Source organism: Dermacentor andersoni, chromosome 7 (genome assembly GCF_023375885.2).
Source record: "Dermacentor andersoni chromosome 7, qqDerAnde1_hic_scaffold, whole genome shotgun sequence".
NCBI lineage: Eukaryota > Metazoa > Arthropoda > Arachnida > Ixodida > Ixodidae > Dermacentor > Dermacentor andersoni.
In genome coordinates, this window is record NC_092820.1 from 80950192 (window position 1) to 80970346 (window position 20155).

The 20155-nt window shown below is 46.4% G+C and overlaps 1 protein-coding gene across 3 annotated transcripts in view; it reads left to right on the plus strand.

Moving 5' to 3' along the window:
* Spred (Sprouty-related protein with EVH-1 domain) overlaps nt 1–19838 on the plus strand; it is a 148393-nt gene extending 128555 nt beyond the window's left edge. For 2 of the 3 annotated variants that reach the window (XM_050181504.2, XM_050181505.3), the window contains exons 2-3: nt 269–621; nt 8785–19838. In XM_050181504.2, the coding sequence (XP_050037461.1) occupies nt 269–621; nt 8785–9608 (1177 nt within the window). In that variant the 3' untranslated portion in view covers nt 9609–19838. The remainder of the gene's footprint in view (nt 1–268; nt 622–8784) is intronic. The other variant, XM_055072756.2, reaches the window with a different exon arrangement.
* Nucleotides 19839–20155: the final 317 nt, after the last annotated feature.

A 20155-nucleotide genomic window follows, 5' to 3' on the forward strand; every position in this document is an offset into this window, starting at 1 on the left:
GAAGGACAGGGAGGTTAACCAGAGATTATCTCCGGTTGGCTACCCTGTACTGGGGCAGGGGCAAAGGGATGCGATAGGCGAGATAGAGAAAATTATAATAAAGCAAATGAGAAACTAAGGCGTGCAAGGAACCTCAGGTCAGAGAGACGAAGCTCAACACCACAGCGCTACATATATATACATATACTTGTGACAATTTTTTTTGTTTTTTGTCGACACGCATCGGTTGCTGAGCTCCCGCCTGTGTCTGTCTGTCCGTGCGTTGCAGTGGCGGCTGCCTGGTTCGTGTGCGGGCCCAGGTGATGACGCGGGACGACTCGACGGGCGGCTGGGTGCCGCTGGGCGGCGGCGGCCTGAGCAGCGTGTCGGTGCGCAAGCGCTGCGACCTGCAGCCGGCGCCCAACAACGCCGGCGCCTGCTGCTACCAGATCACGGGCGAGCGCGAGGCCCGCGTGCTGCTGTCCTGCGCCATCGGGCGGGACTTCACGTACAACAAGGTGATGCCCACCTTCCACCACTGGCGCGCCGGCGAGCACAAGTTCGGCCTGACCTTCCAGACGTCGGCCGACGCCCGGGCGTTCGACAAGGCGGTGCGCATCGCCATGGAGGACCTGCTGGACGGTACGCGATGGCTACTAATGCATGCTGTGTGCACGGCACGCTGGCCGCGGGGTCTCAATCAATCAATCAATCAATCAATCAATCAATCAATCAATCAATCAATCAATCAATCAATCAATCAATGTTTATTATTAGATAAAAATACTATACAGATAGTGGTGTACAGAAGGAGGACCCATAGTTAATACTGAATTGGGACCTCCTGTTCATGGTTAACATAAAAGTTCATTTGGCAAGCAACAGCAGCTCAATCGGTACAATTGCAGTAAAGATAAATAATGAGATACAGATATAAGTAGATGAAGTAATTAATAGACAAGATATCGGCTGTAAGCAATATTGCGAAACTAGATAAAACTAAAGTAAAAAGGAAGACAGAAAAAAAATGAATACTCGTACTATGTGTAGCGGAGTTTGGCAGGGAAAACAAAAACAAAATAAGTGTAAGTCGGCATGAAAACGCGAAGCAGCGCAGGAAACAACAGACGAGAGACGAATCGTGTTCCGTGACAAGCTCCGTCAAGCGCCATTCTGCTCCTGTCGATATCGGCGGGAAAAGAAAGTTAAAAAGAAAAAAGAAAACCGAGAAAATAAACTAACGTCTCGCATCTATAATCGCGTGCGGCCATGTGGGATCCTGTATGGAAAAATCGTACGGTCCTATATAAACCCGTGTGAATACATGCGACTTGTGGTACGGTGCATACAGACCCACTTTTTATTTTTTTTAGCAGGATGGAAAATCGGGCTTCTCCCTATAGCCGTTCTGTAGACAGCTGACCACCTGGCGGTTAGTCGTGCCACTTCCCGCCACGGTGGTGGCAGTTTTGCGGTGGCCGTCGCGCGTACGTTGGCCGTTACAGAACGGAACTGTAGGGACGCCCCGGTCCCCCTGCGGACGAGGGAGAACTCCTTCAGCTTTTCGTATATCACACCCCAGCTTTCACACGTCGCACGAGCTTCGTCCGCGTTCTCTGTCCTATTAAATTAGGTATGTGTTCTATACTGATATGGGAGGAGTTTCTTTACTGTGTTGGAAGACGCGAGATTACCTTTCCTTGTTTGCATTCCCTCTCTGCCAATCCCAATCTTTCCCAGCGCTGTACCGTTATCGCTGGGAATAAAAGAAAGAACGCGAGTCCGCCATAGAGTTTCTCACTATATTTCCTAGACTGAAATCTGGCGCTGCTACACTGTGATATGCATGGGAAAGCTGGTGTATTGTGACTTCGGATTGGCTTCGTTCTCGGAGAGCTTTCAGGCGTCTTGCCTTGAAGACGCGCCTGGCTAGCACCGTTCCGTCTGTCACAACGATTCATTCTCTACTAAAAAAGCACATAAGCTGGTTTAGCTTTATTATTACACAAAAACATGTTTTGTTCAATTACGAGAACTTGTTATTGCATCTACAATTGTATGAAACGTAAAGAAGTATCAGCGGGCCGCTAAAGTTGGAGGACAGACGACAAGATTCGCGTTCGCTCTTCTTCACTTGGTTATGCATTGTAGGCGAGTAAACTTCATTGGAAGGTGTCATACGGGGGGAACGAAAACCTTTTATTAAGATTTTCCTTGCAAAAACACGTTATTTGTGTAGCCATATCCACGTTTTAAACGAAGCCTCTTACAACACCAACCAACACAAGCCTTGCAGACGCATATACCGTCATTCCCATGACGGCACAGAGCCCCTTAGGAAACTCCCATAGGCGGTGGCGCGCCGTATGTATTATAGTGAGAAGCTCTATGGAGTCCGCACATGAGTCCGCACTTTTACCACATTGCTGGCTAAAAATGTGACATGTGCAGCAGCTGCACGGTTGGAAAACGCGCTCCTTTGCGGACAGAATCAAACAATCAAACGAAAATCTCGTGCTTTCTATTGCGGAGGGCCATTGCGAAAAAAAAAAAAAAAAAGGAGGGCCTACGTCGCTACAGAGACTCATTGAACAAATGCACGGCTTCGTTTCTTCGTTGTTATTGTGCTTGCGGTAGAGTACGGCCTCTCGCCAACGGCGACAATGCAGAGGGCAAAAATAAACAAAAGAAAAACAGCTGTTGATTGTGAGTGTATGTAGTAAATGCGTTGCCGTCGAGAGCCAGCGTGTTTGCTGTGGCGTAACTCGAATGTGTCACACGGGACAGGTTATCTGTGATGTAACACGTATCAGGTCTGCCAGGGCCAGTGGAACATGCGCTCGGTAATCATAATGTGCTTCCGGCGAGTCGGCCCAACTAGCGTCATTTGTCAGGTTTCTATCAGGCCCACCCGCGTATTTCTGTTGCCTTATTGCTGTTGTATAACGACACGTAGCCAGGAAAAAAAAAAAAAAAAAGCAGTGTCGGCGACATCTTGGAAGCGCGTAGCGTTCGACAGAACGTAGCTGATATATATATATCTTTTTTTTTTTTCGCCGCACGCTGCGAGATTAGAAAGTAGAAAGTTTCATCCCGTCCGTAAACGTGTTACCATTCGCGAAACGCCGGTTTACCGATGCCGTAAACGTGATGACGACGATTTAGTGGCATGTACTTTGAAACGGGGCTATGACAATGGTCACCATGCCTGTTAGAGCTAATCAGGTATGCTATACATGCTTTTCACTCTAGCAGTTTGTATGCATTCCCTTAATCATTTCTTTTTCTTCGCTTAAACGTCTGTATCTACCTTGTACCGCTACATATGCCTGTAACGGATCCGCTCCTATCAATTGGGCATGAGCTGCCGCATTGGTATCGCCACCTAGTGGCGCTCAGTTTAACCAGACAGTGCTCAGATTTGTTACGGCAATGACCAACCGTATTCTACTCAGCTGCTGCTGTTAAAGCGTCGGCAGCGACATAAGCGTTTACATACAGTTCTTTCGTAATTCTCGATCGGCGAGAACGTTCATGTTACACGAAAACGTTTATAAGGCGTTATGGTTAGACAAACTGTCACCAGATGTTGTTACCATCGTTTGCACTCCCATCCACGTCTCTGATAAGCCGGTACGTATTCCATGTAGGGTAATACGGTTACGGACAAGTGACGCTCCGTAGTTGTCTATCCGCGAACGCATTGCTTGTTTACTGAGTGCACGAACACCGGAGTTACAGGCGTAAACCGCAGCACTGGTGGCGTCATCTTGCGGCCGTCTGCTGAATCACGAAGTGTCCGGTGCGTTATCTTGCGCTTCGTGATGTTCACTTCGAAAGAAACGAGTCATTGTACTTCCGTGATTATGTTGCTGCCAACGCTTTTCTTCGCGAACAAATTTGCTATAGTGCACAACCTGTCATTGCTATGTTCGTATTGTGCGCTGTGCTCGAGCTCAACGTCGCAAGATGGCATCACAAGCGCTAATGTCGACGTCTACGTATCAGGTTTGCCGGTATTCCATAAAGTGCTAATGCGTTATAGGGACAGACTCGCGTTATTTCTTGCACATCGTGACAAGCGAGAGTGATTTCGCGCGCGCAGCACTTACTCCCGATGCCCTATTATCTAAGTACCTGCCTAACCTAATCTAATCAGTCTAGCACCGACGGTGAGGCTTCCTCAAATGCGTATCGCTTCGGCAAGCCGTGCTTCGAACTAGAGACGATGCAACGGGTCGTGTGACCCGTGTGCTGTGCGGAGTGTGACCTTCTTTACCCTCTTGGGGAACTGTCACGATTGTGTGGACGGTGCGCCAAATGCTCGCGACAAGCTTCTTCATTGTCTTTCCACCCCTCCCCCACCTTTTCCACCCATTTCACTTTACGCACGCTGCTTTGTGGACTGCAACGTCCTGGCCGCCACTTTCTCACGGTGAGTATCCGTGACTGCTTTTGTATACCGGTGCGCCTCTCCGAACCATTACGGATGGAAGCGCCGGTGTGCTGAACTCCTAGGAACCTTTGTTTACGTATTGAGTCCTGCATGCAGCGGGCTGCGTGTGAACAGATTTTTACCTCGCACTCTGATGTCGACATATATTGTAGGGCTGAACCCCAATGTCTTGTTTTTATTGGACCTTAGTGAGATGTACGCAGTGATTAGTGAATAAACAAGCAGGTTCTACAATACGGGGGGGAGGGGGGGGGAGGTCGAGAACGCGGAGAGCGACGATGTTGGAAGGACTTTTCGGAACGCGACGACATCGGGCAGCTCACTAGCGCATGCGCGCGACGTGCGAGCATCCGGTACTCACTATCCTCTTTAGCGAATCGGGCTACATTGGCACGGGAGACGGTGAACGTAGTCTTGTTAGCACTGCCGGCTAGAGACTCGGCACACAAAGCTACACAAGCTACACACAAAGCTACAAGCGTGGCGATGCCTAGATGTAATATGACTGCTATAACTCTCCCACAGTCTAAGGTTAGGTGGGAAACACGCGCGTCAAAGCGATCCGCGATCTGCCGGTAGACGCGCCGGAAAGATTTACCGCACCGACTGTTCGCACTTGTCGGGTGAGCACTTGCAACACGCAAACCGGATGGCATCTTCAACGCGTGTTAAACTTGGCGTTTTATAGCAGCCGGGGTATCTGCTCCTGGTACGATGCCTGCAAGGGACTGGGCCGGTTTTTTTTTTTTTTTTACGCGTTCGTGTCGAGAGAGAAAGAGAGAAATAGTTATTGGTTTCCCTTTATCGAGCAGCGCGTCCTAGGTAGCCCGAGGCCTGAACGCTCTCATCATGACGTCAACCTAGGAAGGCCGACGTTCCCATTGATGACCACGCCTACACGTACCCCGCTCGTAGTCTTTTGGCGTCCCCGTACAGCGAAGCGTCACGTGTTGCGTACGCGTCCACCGTTGAAACATTTCTATGCCCGCGCTCTTCGAGCGTGATGGATGTAGCTGTGTAGAGTTCATAGAGTTCGTGGGCGTAGCGGTTCACGGTAGCACTCGACAACGCTGCGAAGCCAGCAACTGTAGACTCGCATCAAGAAACCCCGAACGCTGAACCCGAAGGCCCGGGATGAAATCCCGGGCCGCGGCTGCTGCATTCGTATCGTGCGTTCGGTGCACAACCCAAGTGGTCTAAATTAATCCTCAGTCCCCCACTACGGCGGGCACCGTAATCATATTTTCGTTCTGGCACATAAAACCCTAGAATTTAACAAGCAACATTAAACATTACGTATATCGCGTATCGTCACCGACACCGAGTTCCGAATGAAAAAGTTGGTGAACCGGCGTCTGCCACACGCAGCTCCGTTGATTCGGTGCGTCTAGAAATGCCCTCCCGCCTTATTATGGTACCTCGCTTCTCCAGCTCCCGTAGTTTACTTTCTCAAACACCCCGTGCATCGCCACGCCCAACCAGTTATTATTTTTTTTTTTTTTTGCCGCGCTCGCTCCGTCAATTACCGGGCTAGTCGTTGTTTTTACTCGGCGCGCGCGGGAAGAAATAAAGAACAGATAAAAGCGAGCTGGCTCGCTCTAAAGCGGCCGCCTCCGCCGGCAACGACCCCCTCAAGCTTTCCTTCCGTGCCGGCCTGCCTGCCTGCGTGCGCGCTGGTTGTGGTGGTGTGGTAGTGGTGGTGGGCGCGCGCGGGGCGACCGCCGGGGCGCTCGGGGGTAAAAATAAGTCGGTGGGCCTCGGTTCGTGAATGAAGCCGGCCAGCGAGGAACGCGACGAGCGGTCGCGAGAAGGTAGCTGGGGGAAGAGAGCGTCTATCTATGTCTCCTCTGCCCGATTTCTGTGTTCGGGGGGGGGGGGGGGGGGGGGGGGGGTTTGTTTGGAGCTCCTTCCTTTGTCATTTTTTTTTCTTTTGCCTGTCATTGAGCTTTCCTCACACGCATTCGCGGTCATCGTCGTTTGTACGCTTTCGCCGCTTCTCAGTGTCCCGAGACGGAGAGCAAGCGGGACAAGAAATGTGGCGCAAGAACGTTTGAATCTCTTCCCTCCATCTCTAATTTTCTCTATCTCTGTTAATTCTTTGCTAGTTGACTCTTCCACGGCGTCAGCGCGTGCGTAAGGTAACAAACAATACGCGGGGACGCGGCTACCGGAAATTGTGAAACGAATGGCGGAAAGAGCTGCGTGGGTGCGTAGTACTTATACTATATACGCGTGAGCGTGCGTGAAGAGAGCGTTACGGTTCAAAGTACAACGAGCGCACGCAGGAACGGCGGCGGATCGTTCTACGCCGGTTCAGCTTTTGTTGTCGCCTTCGGATCACCCACACCCACTCGCTCCTACTCCGGAAAAAGTGTGACTAGGGGAGAGGTGCGTTGAGCGGGCGTACTTGACGTACTGCCCACGTGATCGGTCGCGCCTGCGCGGAGCAAGCGGCTGGCGCCGCGTTGTTTACCGGACTGTGTGTATGGCGTAATGCGGTAATGCTTGTCTTTCTTGTTTCTGGGTTGGTTCACACATTCGGTTTCGCCTGCTAGGCTTGAATCACAGCGAAGGCACATATAGTGAAACTAGTATTATAATCTAGCCGAAGAAGAAGCAAGAAAGTATCTCCTAAACATAAAGAAGTGGATATATATATATATATTGTACACGCAGCCGCCATGATGGCCTAGTCACTTCTGGATGGGGGACAAGTTTGGCGCAGTCGACAGGATTTGCTGCGATAGAGCCACGAAACTCGCAAGAACGCGCAATGTCAGCGTCTTCCTGAGGGTCATTCGTGGCACTCTATGAAACCCTGGTCATCGTTTAACTCCAAGGGGTCAAGCTTGCACTAGTAGGGGTTGAATATGATCAGAGCTCACTCGAAACAGAGCCTCTCTTCACCGTAGACGCACTCTGCAACATTCGTCGACCTAATGTCCGGCTGGCTCGACTGGCTATCATAATGTCGACGCGCATTGTGCAAGGAAAATCGCAGCGGCTCAGGCGAGCTGCACAAAATTTTGTATTCGACTACGCAAAACACTTAACAGCGCCTAAAGCGACCAGGCCATCTTGGGTGCCATTACTCTTTGTGACCCACAGCGTTCGCTGTTTCTCTCTTTCTCTCTCTCTCTCTCTCTGGCTAAGATCGGAGAGAAGCGGTAGCAGAGTTGTATGTTTGGCGATGCGCGGAAAACCACATGCAGTCAAGCGCCTCTACAACCGAATGGTGTGTAGAACGAAGGAATAATCGTGTCCCGGTTCTGCTGTGCGGTGCGCGACCTTTACAACGAAGCTACCTGTAGAACGAATTATTTCGGAGGCCTCAAACACTTCGCTATAGAAGCGTCTGGTGCGGCTTTGAATCGACGTAGATCTTTGTTAGCGATGCGTCGGTAGCGCATAGATTCGCAGCGTCATATTATAAGAATGTTTTGTAAGGTAGGGTTAGAGGAGAGAAACAGGTTTATCTGGAAACAATGGAAATCGGCGATGTACAAACGAAGGGAGGCCAAACGACAGACGCAGGGATACGGGGGGTTACGGCTCGAAAGCAGCACACCCTCCGTGGCAGTGGCGCCACCGAGGGGCTGCGGCCGCGCTCGTGTCGAGCCCTTGCTAACATCGATCGTAGGTGGCGCTCCTGTAGTTCTCCGAGGAGGTGCCACGCTCAAGCTCCGTGGCTCCCTCCTCCCACCGTGCAGTCCCGTGCAACCCGCTATCGCTGGCCGTTTGATTCTGCATTTCTTGTTTCACGCCATGCTGGCCTAACCAGTTCATTCATCGCACTCACGAGTTTCCTTCCAGAATATAAATATCTTTAAAAAATATGAGTCATTTTGTTCGTGTATACTGTCCAACGGATCTGTCGTTGGCCATATTTCTCCAGTTTCAGAAAAGTGTAACGAGTCCATGATTATGCCCAATTTCATCGGGCGTAAAACACGCGCTTTTTGAACTGTTGCAAGCACGTGCAGACGGCAGACGCGCCCGCTTTCCCGATGCTTTCCGTCGTTTGCCCACGATCAATAGTCGAGGAGCAACATGTTGGTACTCAAGCAGTTCTCGTTAGAAAAGTCTACGCTGACGAACAAAAAAGAATGGTTTGCGACGCGATGCGTAATCAAGTCGGTTTTCGTGGTTGCGTGCGAATTCCTACCGTCTTTCCATGCTAATAGCTCCGTGTTTACAGACGCGCCTCTGCTTCTCCGAGTTGTGAGCACCAAATACAACGTTCCTCGTTGGTACGCAGGAGTTGTGCTGATGATCGCGTGAGACTTAATTGTTAAGTGCCTATCATTTAAATGACACACGCCCTCGCATTTTTTTCCCCCTTTGCGCAGGCGTGGGCGACCTGTGCGGCACATTTCCCGACTCAGACATCGGCGACGACGAGGTCTTCATGACGCTCGAGCTGCCCGTCGACTCGCGCTCTTCATCGGGCTCCTCTTCGGCCGGCAGCGGCTTGTCGCCGTACTCGGCGAACCACCACCTGCACCGCATCAACTACGTGCGCCGCAACGACGGGGGGCCGCCGCCTTCCAACAATCACCAGAAGGGCGGCCTGCTGCTGGACGACGCCGGCAACCCCGTGCAGCAGCAGCCGCCGGAGCCCTACTCGTACGTGCAGTTTGCCAAGCACGACTACTCCTACCCGCTGGTCGAGACGCTCAAGAGCGGCGTCGTCCGAGACGCCGGCAGCGGCGCGGCGGTTCCTCCGGGCACCGGTGGCGCTCCGGTCACCGGCCAGACGCCCGCCGTTCCGCCGCCCGGCAAGAAAGGTTCCGCAGCCCCGCCACTGCCCAGCAAGGCGCGTGGAGGCCAGAAGCGCCGTCAGTGTCGGCACTGCCTCGAGGAGTTCTCGGAGGACAGCAACGTGCGCGGAGCGTGCGAGTATGCGCCGGACAGCGTGCTCACGTGCATCAACACTGCCTCGTGCATCTCGTGTGCCCATTGCATGCTGTATCACTGCATGGCCGACGCCGAGGGCGACTTCAGCCAGCGGCCCTGCTCGTGCTCGGGTTCTCCGAGGGACTGCCGCCGCCGCTGGGCGGGGCTGACGCTGCTGTCGTTGTTGGTGCCCTGCCTCTGGTGCTACCTGCCCCTCAGGGCCTGCCACCGGGCGGCCGTCGGGTGTGGATTGTGCGGGGGCCGGCACCAGGCCTGAGAAGCTCGGGCCGCGGGACATCGCGGTGTGGTTGTGTGCTGTGTCATGCGCCCGTTTGTGTCCTCGAAAAACTGGAGGGGATGTCATCGCGCAGCACTGGCTTGCAGTGAACACTTGGATTGGGGAGAGGAGGTTGCCCATACCATGTGGGCGAGGTGTAGACCCAAGGCAGTGTATATTTCGGCGAGTTGGTAATTTATTGTAGCAGGCCAGCACAAAAAAGCAGACACATTCTGTCATGTTGTTGTCCTTGCCTACTTTTCTGTGCTAGTCTGCTACAATACAGTGGTATAAACAGCAATGTTTCCAACAGCCCACCCTTTAGCCTACCCTTAGCCCACCTATTGACATTGTGGCAGGAGGGTACAAGTCAGCTTCTTTGAGCTAGGGATGGAGCACTTGTTTGGTTGCATGGTGAGAGTGGATTGTATTTAGCAAGGCACTAGTTTGCAGTGCTAGTGCCACCACTTAGCATCAACACTTCTTTACCTCTTCAGGAGGATGCCACACACAAGTATTCTAGTTCACATTGAAGGAGCTTTCCTGACACGGCACTACAGGCTTGGCACTTCGAATCATTCTTTCAGTTGTTTGCAGACCACAAAATAGAAACATTTCGCAGAAAGGCTTTCATCCTTGTGTTGACAAAATGTCGCTGGTCTGAGCCACTTATGTCACTATAAAGTAGGGGGCACTGCTAACCAGTAGGCGCAGCCAAGGCACACTGGAAACGAGCCCCTGCCCCGAAATTTTGTGTTAGTATGTGGCTTATTCAGCGTCTCCCCCCTCCTCACCTTGCCCGTCCCCAGACACATGCATGCCCCCCCCCCCCAAAAAAAAAAAATTTCAGGCTAAGCTACTGCTGCCAACGCTCATTAAGTTAAGTTGAAAAGCTTATGCTGCACTTGTGACACCATCTTAATAGGGGAGGTGCCAATATTTTAAACATTCAAGTAATGAATCGAATAGTCACGTTTCGAAATTGCGAATGTTTTTTTACTACTTTTCCAGTATTTCAAAATGTCAACTGTAAGTGTCCACCTCGTGGACCTGTCCATTTGATCTGCTGCTGAAGTGCTGACTTGCTGGCAGTGTCTCAGCTGGGGATGCCCCGGCTATGTCACTTAGGTAGCCATACAACATAGGCTATATACATAGCGATCATTCACTCTCTCTGAACAGTCCGGTACATGTGAACAAACTAGTGGTTCGCTCCTAATGCTCCATTTGTGCTTTTAATAAACAATGCTTCATAACGTACTATGTAATGACAAAAACTTGCTAGCTTTAAGAATACTAGGATGTGAAAATCATTTTAAATCATTTGTGATAGCGGCTGTTCATTATTAAACAACTATTCAATTTGTATTCCATTCAGTCTCAAAAATTGCTATTTGCACACCCCTAATCTGATTGATGTGTTGTGTATTTGGAAGAATGATTGGTGGATGTACTTTCCTTTTCACCATCTAATTCATCGAAGCAGTTTTCTAATACTGCTACATTTTGATTCTATGCACATGTTAAGAGAAAATTTCCCCACGCAGTACTCCATAATGCTAAAACTTTTAGTGCTCGCACAGGCATTCTTCTTTATGTAATTATTTGAAGGGAGGGCAATCTTTTAAAGTTTATGAGAAAGAACTTACTTAAACTCAGTTGACTATGTTATGGTACAGTTAAAACTCGATCTAGCGAAACCCGATTTTACTAAGTTTCCGATCTAACGAAGAAATTTACATTCCTCGGCAAGTACTCATAGGGTTAAATGTTATCCTCAACCTGAATTAACAAAACAAACCTGGCCGAACTCGATTTAGCTAAGTTTTTCTGGAATAAATTAGTAAAAGAAACGGTGCCTTCTATCTCATTTTGACACAGATGGGTTCTTCAAGCGTGTGCTCTAAAGCTATCGTGTTAAAACGTCTAAGCACCATGGCCACATCCCTAGCTTTATTTTTACGAGGCAGCACACCGTGCCCATGCACGGAACAGCCAACTCAACATCGCCTCGGTAGGGGCAGCGGTGGTTGCTTTTGTTATTTCATGGTTTATGCGACAGGTGACTGGATTAGCGGCAAATACAATGCGGCGGAGCCTTTGCATGTCGCTATGTTACAATTTTAGAGTTCGAAGGACCAAAAAATTCCTTTCTCAATTTTACAAACTTCCCTATTTAAAGGAATTCGAGCGTGGTTATCACTTCGCTGAATTGAGTTTCAACTGTACGTGGTTAACGACATACCTCGCTTTATAACCTTTATGGATGGCCATGATTCTTGCGGAAAAGAGCACTGTCTGGGCTGCCTTTCACTTTTCTATTGTGTAACAGTTCTTGTCTTTTGAAAATAGAGGCATTGCAGCCATGTTCAGAGGTCATGCTTTTGTTATGTGACAAGCATACAAACATCATAGATATTTTCTAAGGTGCCTGATGCAAATCTTTTTGGGCAGTCACCACTCTCGTCAGTATTAGTCTGAGTTTGTCTGGAGCCAGTACACATTAGCAATTCCCTCTTTCTTTAGGCTGCTGGGAATTTGTCTATCAATCGAACTAGTTTAACGCTTATCTGCGCTACCTTGATTTCTGCAGCACATGCTCGCCTTCCAATAGTCGGTGCATTCAACTTCACACACTGAACCACTTGATAATACTTGTTCATGGGAAAGGTGTAGTCTCAAATTATATAACAACTTAGGTGCTTCACAAGTCAGCTCTTCAAGTGCAAAGAAGAATATAGTAAAAAGAAGTTGAAACTGTGAGTTTCTCTACTCATTATTGAGGCTCGCTCACCTGACAGAAGCTTAATAAGTATGCTAGATATAAAGTTGATAGTTTTAATAGGAATGCAATATGGAATTTAATGCTTGTTTTGATTTGCTGTTTTAGTGATAGACTTTTGCATTCTGCATGAAATTATCTGAACAAGACACTCCTGGGCAGTTTAGGCTTAAAGTGTGTGAGTCGCATAAGCTTGATATGAAGGTGCATCTTTGTAACATCGAAGCTTGGCATATTTTGAGAGCCATTTGGTTTTGGGCATGATTCTGTAATGTCTGCATGTACCTAGCCTGATTACATAGAAAGATTATTAAATTTATTTAAAAAGATGAAACTGCTTTCAATGAACCATCCATGTAAGCATTTCAGGGTGAAACTGTGACATGCTCCAGCAACGTCTTTTTTTTTTTTTCAATATACAAGTCGACAAACTTAGATAAGTGGTTCGAAACATAGACATTCTAAACACAATCCAGACAGCAAGGAGAGATCGGTGGGCAACGCTGGCTTTCCTTTGTGTTCTGTAATTCCTGTGTTTTCCTAGTTTTTGCCAACACCTTGTCACTTATTTTGAGAGTGCCTTTACTATGTACTTGCACATCTCTCAGCTGATTTCAGAATGCTTTAGCAGAAAAGTTTAAAAACTTCGAAGTGATTCTAAGTGCTTGGCCTAGTGTAGTGTGGAGCTCCTCAGACTAAACCTGACCTGAATATCTATGAATAACTTGGCAAACTAGGTTTAATATGTGAATGTCTTAACATGTTTTTTATGTGCACAGATAGACACAGACAGGAAGCGAGAAACAGAACACGCTGTAAGCCTAATTGTCATTTTGCCACAAAAACATTAGCACATGAGGCCAAACGCAGTGCTTGAGCAGCAAGAAGGATTGCCATTTCCAGCAAATTCTGACAGCGCTTCCCTCTTGCCACGCTGCTTTGGTGCAGGCGCCAGAGCCCTGGTATGTGAGGGTAGCACAGAATTTTGCCACCAAGACACTGCAACTGCATGCGTGTACATGTATGTGCGTAACTGTTCTGCTTGTGGTAATACTGATTCCTCTTTCAAACTTGTCTGTTCTGCCCATTTTCTCAATTCTCTTGCACTCATTACCTTTCATGATTTGACATGGGCCTTGTTATTCTGACACCACCAAACCCTGCAGCACTTCAACAATTAAAATTGTTTTTTACGTAGCAGAGAGTGTCTGCTGTTGTTCCAAATCGTATGCTGTCCTTAAATAACAAAATAGGCTGCAACCCTAAAACATATTAGGTGTTTGGGCGAGTGTAGGTGAAGTTGATGCTGCACCTAGTAAAACGAACAAATCCTCCTGCTGTTGACCATTTGCATTAGGAGTCATTCCACATGCTACCATGCGAGCACCTTTGAGTACCATGAAGCTTTGTGATGCATCAAGTCTATAGGTTGACATTCTCCTAATTCTCCTTGTGCTTTCAATTACTGAAGATAAATAGCAGCTTGTCACTTGCTTGCCACAATATTTTTCATGTGCACTGGAGCTATGATACTCTAACCCACCTAGTGACTTAACAGAAATTCAGCTGCTTTAACGGATATGCTGCCGGTCCTAGCAACCTTTGCATTGCCTGCAATGATTCTTCTCTGCGACACTCAAGTGTGAACAATAATGTTGTGCTCACGTTAGGTCACTTAACGAAATGCGCAGTTAACTGCTACAATGTATCTTCGGCAGTGCTGATAAATGCACAGTGTCAAACGCATGTGCAGTGACATGACAACTGTGTATCTACCACTGAGTTGTACGAGTGTTTCATTGAGCATATTCATGATTTTTTGGTGCACATTATAGTCGCAAACACATTACTGTAGTGCATAATTAGTCACGTTTTCTAGGCACAGTTTTTTCACAAGAACGTCTGTTGCCATTATTTCTGCCATCTCAGAGCTGGTTTGTCTTGTTCTGTTTACTGGTTCTCATTTTGACATTCTGCGCTGGTTTTCTGTCCTATTGGGCTTAATATTGTAGTGGATTTTATATGAATTTTTTATTGCTTGTTATTATGATGCATAAAAAGACAGCTTTGTGGCTAGCACGGTGACTTTGTTGTGCAGATACAAACACATCTGTTCTTAACTAGCCGTCAAATGAACAAAGCACAAAGTGAAGAATGCCAAGAACACCTAGTACACCTAGCAGTACTATCACCTAGTACGAGTTATATTGAGCGCAGATACTTGTCCACGTATATTAGATGTTTTCACAGCTTCTTTCACCTCCATGAGTCCACATGCTTTGCTGCAGTAAGTGTAACTTGCAGGTTTGCATTATGTTCCAGTTCTGCTTTACTTTTTCTTCAAATAATTTAAGCACTACAGGAAGTCGCCTCTTACTCAAGATTGTTAGACCATCCCCTCCTTATTTGCCCAATTTTTGTTTCCCATGACTTGGCAAATCTGGCAGCAGCCATGGCACCCTGGACACATTAGGCATATGGTTCCATTGTGTTGCATTCTCGGTGGGTCCAGCTGTCCTAACGGGAGCTGCTTCACACATAAGATGCTGGCTAGGTGGAAGTATTATTTTTGGCAACGCTGTTTTTGACATTGCCTTTGTAACTGTCTTTAAACTTGCAAAACATTTTATATTTTGCACTGCACGTGACGATTTACGACCCATGGCTAGGACATGTGCTCCTACATAAGAATCTTGTGGACATTCGAAAGATGGTTTAAGAGAAAGTTTACCTTGGGCCAAACTTATCTTTTTCAATCAAAATGTATCTATATGGAAAGGCTTAGCTTACTTTAGGGCCTAGTTATAGGGATGTTTAGGGATTGTAGGCAGCTTTACAAAGCACATGGCATTCACCCAGTTCTGGGGAAACTATTTGGTCAAATGAGCAAATTCTGTTAATAAGTTATCAGTGAAATACTGCTGTGCTGTGCATTTAGGCATGCATTTTATTTGTAGAGCCGCAAGGTTGTAATGCTGCCATTCCTAAGCAAAATTTCTTGTTTGTTCTTCAATATACCAGGGTATAAATATTCTTTTACTCTAATGTAATCTGGCATTTTGTTTTGCATGTAACAGCTTCAATCTAAATCAAAGTTGTGGTTGCCTAATGAGATGATTTTTGCAGTCACTATTGAATGAAGAAATCGGTATAGGGCTTCATGCAAGTCTTTCCCTTAATTTTCATGCCAGGTATTTTGATGTGTCGTTGGTTCTCACCTCCGGTTGGACCTCCCTCCATGCACTGTAGCGCAATGTGCAATTAAGCCCAACTGTAGATCAGCGGTGGATGATGCAAAGTATAAAAAGCTTTGCTTCACACTGTATAAAAGCAGCTCCTATGGAGCCAAGCTGAAAATGATTACTGCTCATTACTGGTCTCCTTTGTGTTTATTTTGTCTTATCATTGGTTTGAGTACGGTTACTGCTGGTGGATGCAAGACACGCACCGAACCTTGTGCATTGCTCAAACAGGCAGTCGCCACATTCTCCCACTTCTTGTCTTTCCAGTGAGCTGTAAAGCTTCAACCATTGTTTCTTGACATGAGCTCTGTGCTTTTTTTTTTCTTCATTCTTTTTTTTTCTTCAGCTGAAGTCACTCCTATATGTAAGTGCAACATACTCTCTTTAGCATGTTCTGAACTGTGCGAGGGGAAATTTTCACAATACTAATCTTCTCCACACAAGCCACTGGCCGTTTCAGTTTCTCGGCAACCATGAATAATGGTCAGTGTGTGTGTATCGTTGTGTGCGTCGTCTTACACATTGCTGAGCAGTTCCATTTGATACGCAAGAGCATATATGTGAGTATGTCTTTGTCATACATGTGCAGTCATCTCCATTGCCTAGAATAGCCTTTCCATCAAGCTGCACTTATCAGATCATGCTTTCATTGCCATATCTTTGCCAAAGCCACCTATATGCTTGACATTGAGCTAGAGTTGTTAATGGCATGCTGACAGCTTGTCTGTCAAGCTAGAGTGCTTGAATTATAAGCCTAGGCACTAGCAGGCAAGTGTATTTCCTTTAATACATGTTTGTAGCATCATTACCAAGCTAAAAAAAAGTTTATTGACTGAAAAGCATCAGCTTATGTCACTTGTCTTGAAACTACCCGCCCAACAGTTTTCAAAGAAAGAATTGTTTTGTAAATGTTTATGACAGAACAAAAACATTATTTTTCACAAAACATACCTTTAACTGTTTTTTTGCCACGAAAAATATGACCGGCATCTCTGCACGCGGTTAATTGTGAGTAAGATTATGATTCTCTAGTTTGCATGGCAGGTTAATGACACTTTGGCCATTGCTTGAGGCACCTTCTTAAGCTCCCCTCAATCATGGAAAGGATATGTGCTCATAAAACACAGTAATTGAAGCAGCTGAACATCGGCCACCATTGTTGCTATCCTTGAGATGTGAGGTGGGAGCCAATATTGCAAAGCATGGTAGCATACAGTCAGCACTGTACTGAGAAAAAAAGGCTAATGTTGCATTAAAAAATTTTCTTCGCAAATATGGATGTTATGCAATGTCATCATCATCGAAATTTGAAATTGCTTTGTGGCCGGTGTATTCTGCAACGGTAACATTTCGGTATAGATATTGTAAAAAAAAATCAAGCTTCAAGTATCAAATCGATTACTGAATTTTCCTAACCATTTGAAAGAAAGGGAAAGAAACATAGACAATCTGAAATTCATTTGGCAGAGTTGCTTGCAAATCATAAAAAATGAGCTTCCCACAGCTCTTCTTTGGCTTACAACAGGACACTTAAAAGCAGCTGACAGGCTGCATGCATGAGCCAGCCAGGCTCCATTGATTGTAGCAAGCTACCTAGTTAACCTTAATTGGATGCTGGAAAAAAGAATCATTGATCAAGACCTAAACTGACGCACTAGGATCTGAATTGGAAGTACACAGTTCTGTTGGGAATTTCGAATACTTGCACACTCCTTTACTATATAGGCTTCTGCTATAGTAGAAAAAAAGTTTATGCATATATTGAAAAGTAAGTGGTCTTGGGCACTGAAGTGTCAACTGCTTTTACCTGGAGTTTGCACTGCCTAGTTTCCTGTCCTCTGAATCTTTCCTTTTTGTTTTTCAGCCTCCACAAGCCCTATTATAGTGCTTTTACTCTAGTAATCAGTGCTTTCTCTGTATCCAGCTAGGCTGCTCTTCGACGGGTTACTCTCCAGTAACTTCTGTTCAAACCAGAAAGTTGGGTTATTTCACTTGGCAACTAGACATTTCAACATCACACCAAACTGTCATGTACGGCCATGTCATGAAAAGCAAGCATCTTAAACTTTTTCATGAGCACATGTTCTTTCATCTAGCCGATCCTTAGAAAGCACACAAAGGCTGGCCATAGCTCACAACGCGTATCTGTGCCTGTTCTCGAATGCGCATGAGAAGTGGGCATAACTTCTGTGTTGTCTGGATGTCACAAATGCTGCGATAGTAGTAGAAGTTGCACTGTTAACAAAAGTCTTGTGGGAAGCACAGGTTACACAAGCTTGATGAGAAGCACTACAGTGCTTTTCATAAGCTCACTTCATGAAGTTTTTAAGACCTACTAGACATTTATACTATGTGACGCACTACACACTTCACGGGTTCTTGAGTGTTTGGGTACAGAACAGCCTTGACTCTTACAAGAAAGGAACACTGTACATAACTGGCACGCAAAAATACTGAACAAACCTTACACAGCATGACCGAAGCGCTGTTTCACTGTGGTTCGCAATCTTAGTCAACAACACTGCCGTCAGGAGTTAACCAGCAGTTACCATGTCCCACGCCTTCCTTCCCTCGCTTAATTCTGCTTGCAGCACTCCCGTGCACTTGTAATTTTTGTAAGATGGTCAGATTGTAGAAGTCTTTCGTCAACATTTACCATGTAGAGCATGATGTGCGTTGCAAAGCTGTGACTTATTACACCAAAACGGCCCTTTGCAACCGGCATATTTTAGATTTTTCACATTTGTGTGGATGTGCGTAGCATCGGGCTTTTGACTGGTTGGCTGGTGGCGATGCATCTAAGCTCAACGCAGTTGAAACGCTATAAATCTGCTCTTTGTCGTGTGCAGGTGTTGCCTTGTTCTGTCTTGTTTTGGTGACTTGTTGAATGTTGACTGTGCCCTTATTGTCAACAGAAAATGAAAGTGGTCCTGTGTCCTCTCTCATTTATTGTTGTCAGTGCTGTTCTTGCTGATTCAATGGGTGTGGGTGGGTGCGTGAAGTGACTGCCGCCTTGTCATCCCCCCTTGTAACTCATGCGCCTTGAATCAAAACTTTGTCAAGATCACTTGGAGGAGGTTGAAGAGAAAAAGCTGTCACACCAAGTATGCTTGACTTTGGTGAATTCGCTGCTTTTTCATGGGCAGAGTTGCCAGGTCCCAAAACTCTGAACGCAGTGACATTTTCAAAAGCAGCAAAAAGCCAGTCAGTCAGTCTAGGCCTCAGATTACAAACACAGCTTAAGAGCAAATAAAGTCGCCAAAAGAACGCTCACTCCAATTTGTTCAATGCAGGAATGCCCTACATGTTTAAGTGATGGCCAGGTATTTCATTTTAACCATGAAAGATTGAACTTTGTAATATAGTTAAGTGCGTGCTATTGTTGTAGTGCAAAATATTGCATTGCTGCAATTACAGATATTGATTTCAAAAATAGCTAAACAGTAGAGGAGCCAAAATTTTCATAATTAACAAGCCCCAAAGCTACCCATTTTGGCACAAGGTGGCCAACCTGACAACTCTGTTCATAAGTACCATGTAGTTTTACATTGTGGCAGCCGTCACATCACGCTAGCACTCAAGTTGTGCGATAGGTCATAAGTGTAGACGTGTTGCTATATTGCCTTTTCTTTGGATCCAGTGCTTGCTTTGTTTGTGCTTTCTAGTGTAAGTCTTTTACTTACTTCAGTTGCAGTAAAAAGGACAGTGTCTGACCTCCTGCACGTGTGGTGAACCAGTGTGCATAGTAGTGCATGCGCTGCCTCTATTAGCTCTTTGGTGAATATCGCCTGCAGTCTCATCGTCGTTGCTCACTCACTTGTACATAGAACATTGTGCAAAGCAAAAGAAAAGAATTATGTGAAGATACTACGATGAAAGATAAGTGATGGCTGATGGTGTCATGGCTTGCCAGAAATGCCAGCAACAACACGGGGCGAAGCATTTCAGCTATTGAGGGTTGCCAATGGACGAACACAGAACACGGCGAAATGACGGTAACCTTGCATTAATTTCCTTATTCCTTTCACCAGCCTTTTTTTTACACCATGTTATTTATGAGCTGTTAGAGCCAAAGAATTTATAAGATGCAAACCTATTAATTAATATTATTATTATTATTGACTCCATTGTTGGTGAGCATTACTGTACATAATGAGCCAGCCTGTGGGACCGGGCAATAAACGGTTATGATTTCTCAAAAAATGAGCTCTGTCTTGTTTTGTGTCAATTCCTTTCATCATTACAAGGACCTTATAAGCAGGAAAGACTGTCTGTCTGCAAGGCCCATCATATTGTTGTTCAATCTAACATAAGCATTGCAAGCAAAAATCACTTCCTTTTTAAGCACAGAAATTAGTCTTGATTCATGCATTCTGTGGCAAATATGCATTACGGTGACACAGTACCACTTGACAAAACTTATATTCTCTTGTAGCTACAATATTCCAGAAATTGGACGCATCACACATCTCTAGCAGGTATGCAAGCTCCAGGGTCAACAAGCTTCGTTAGCTGGCAGTATA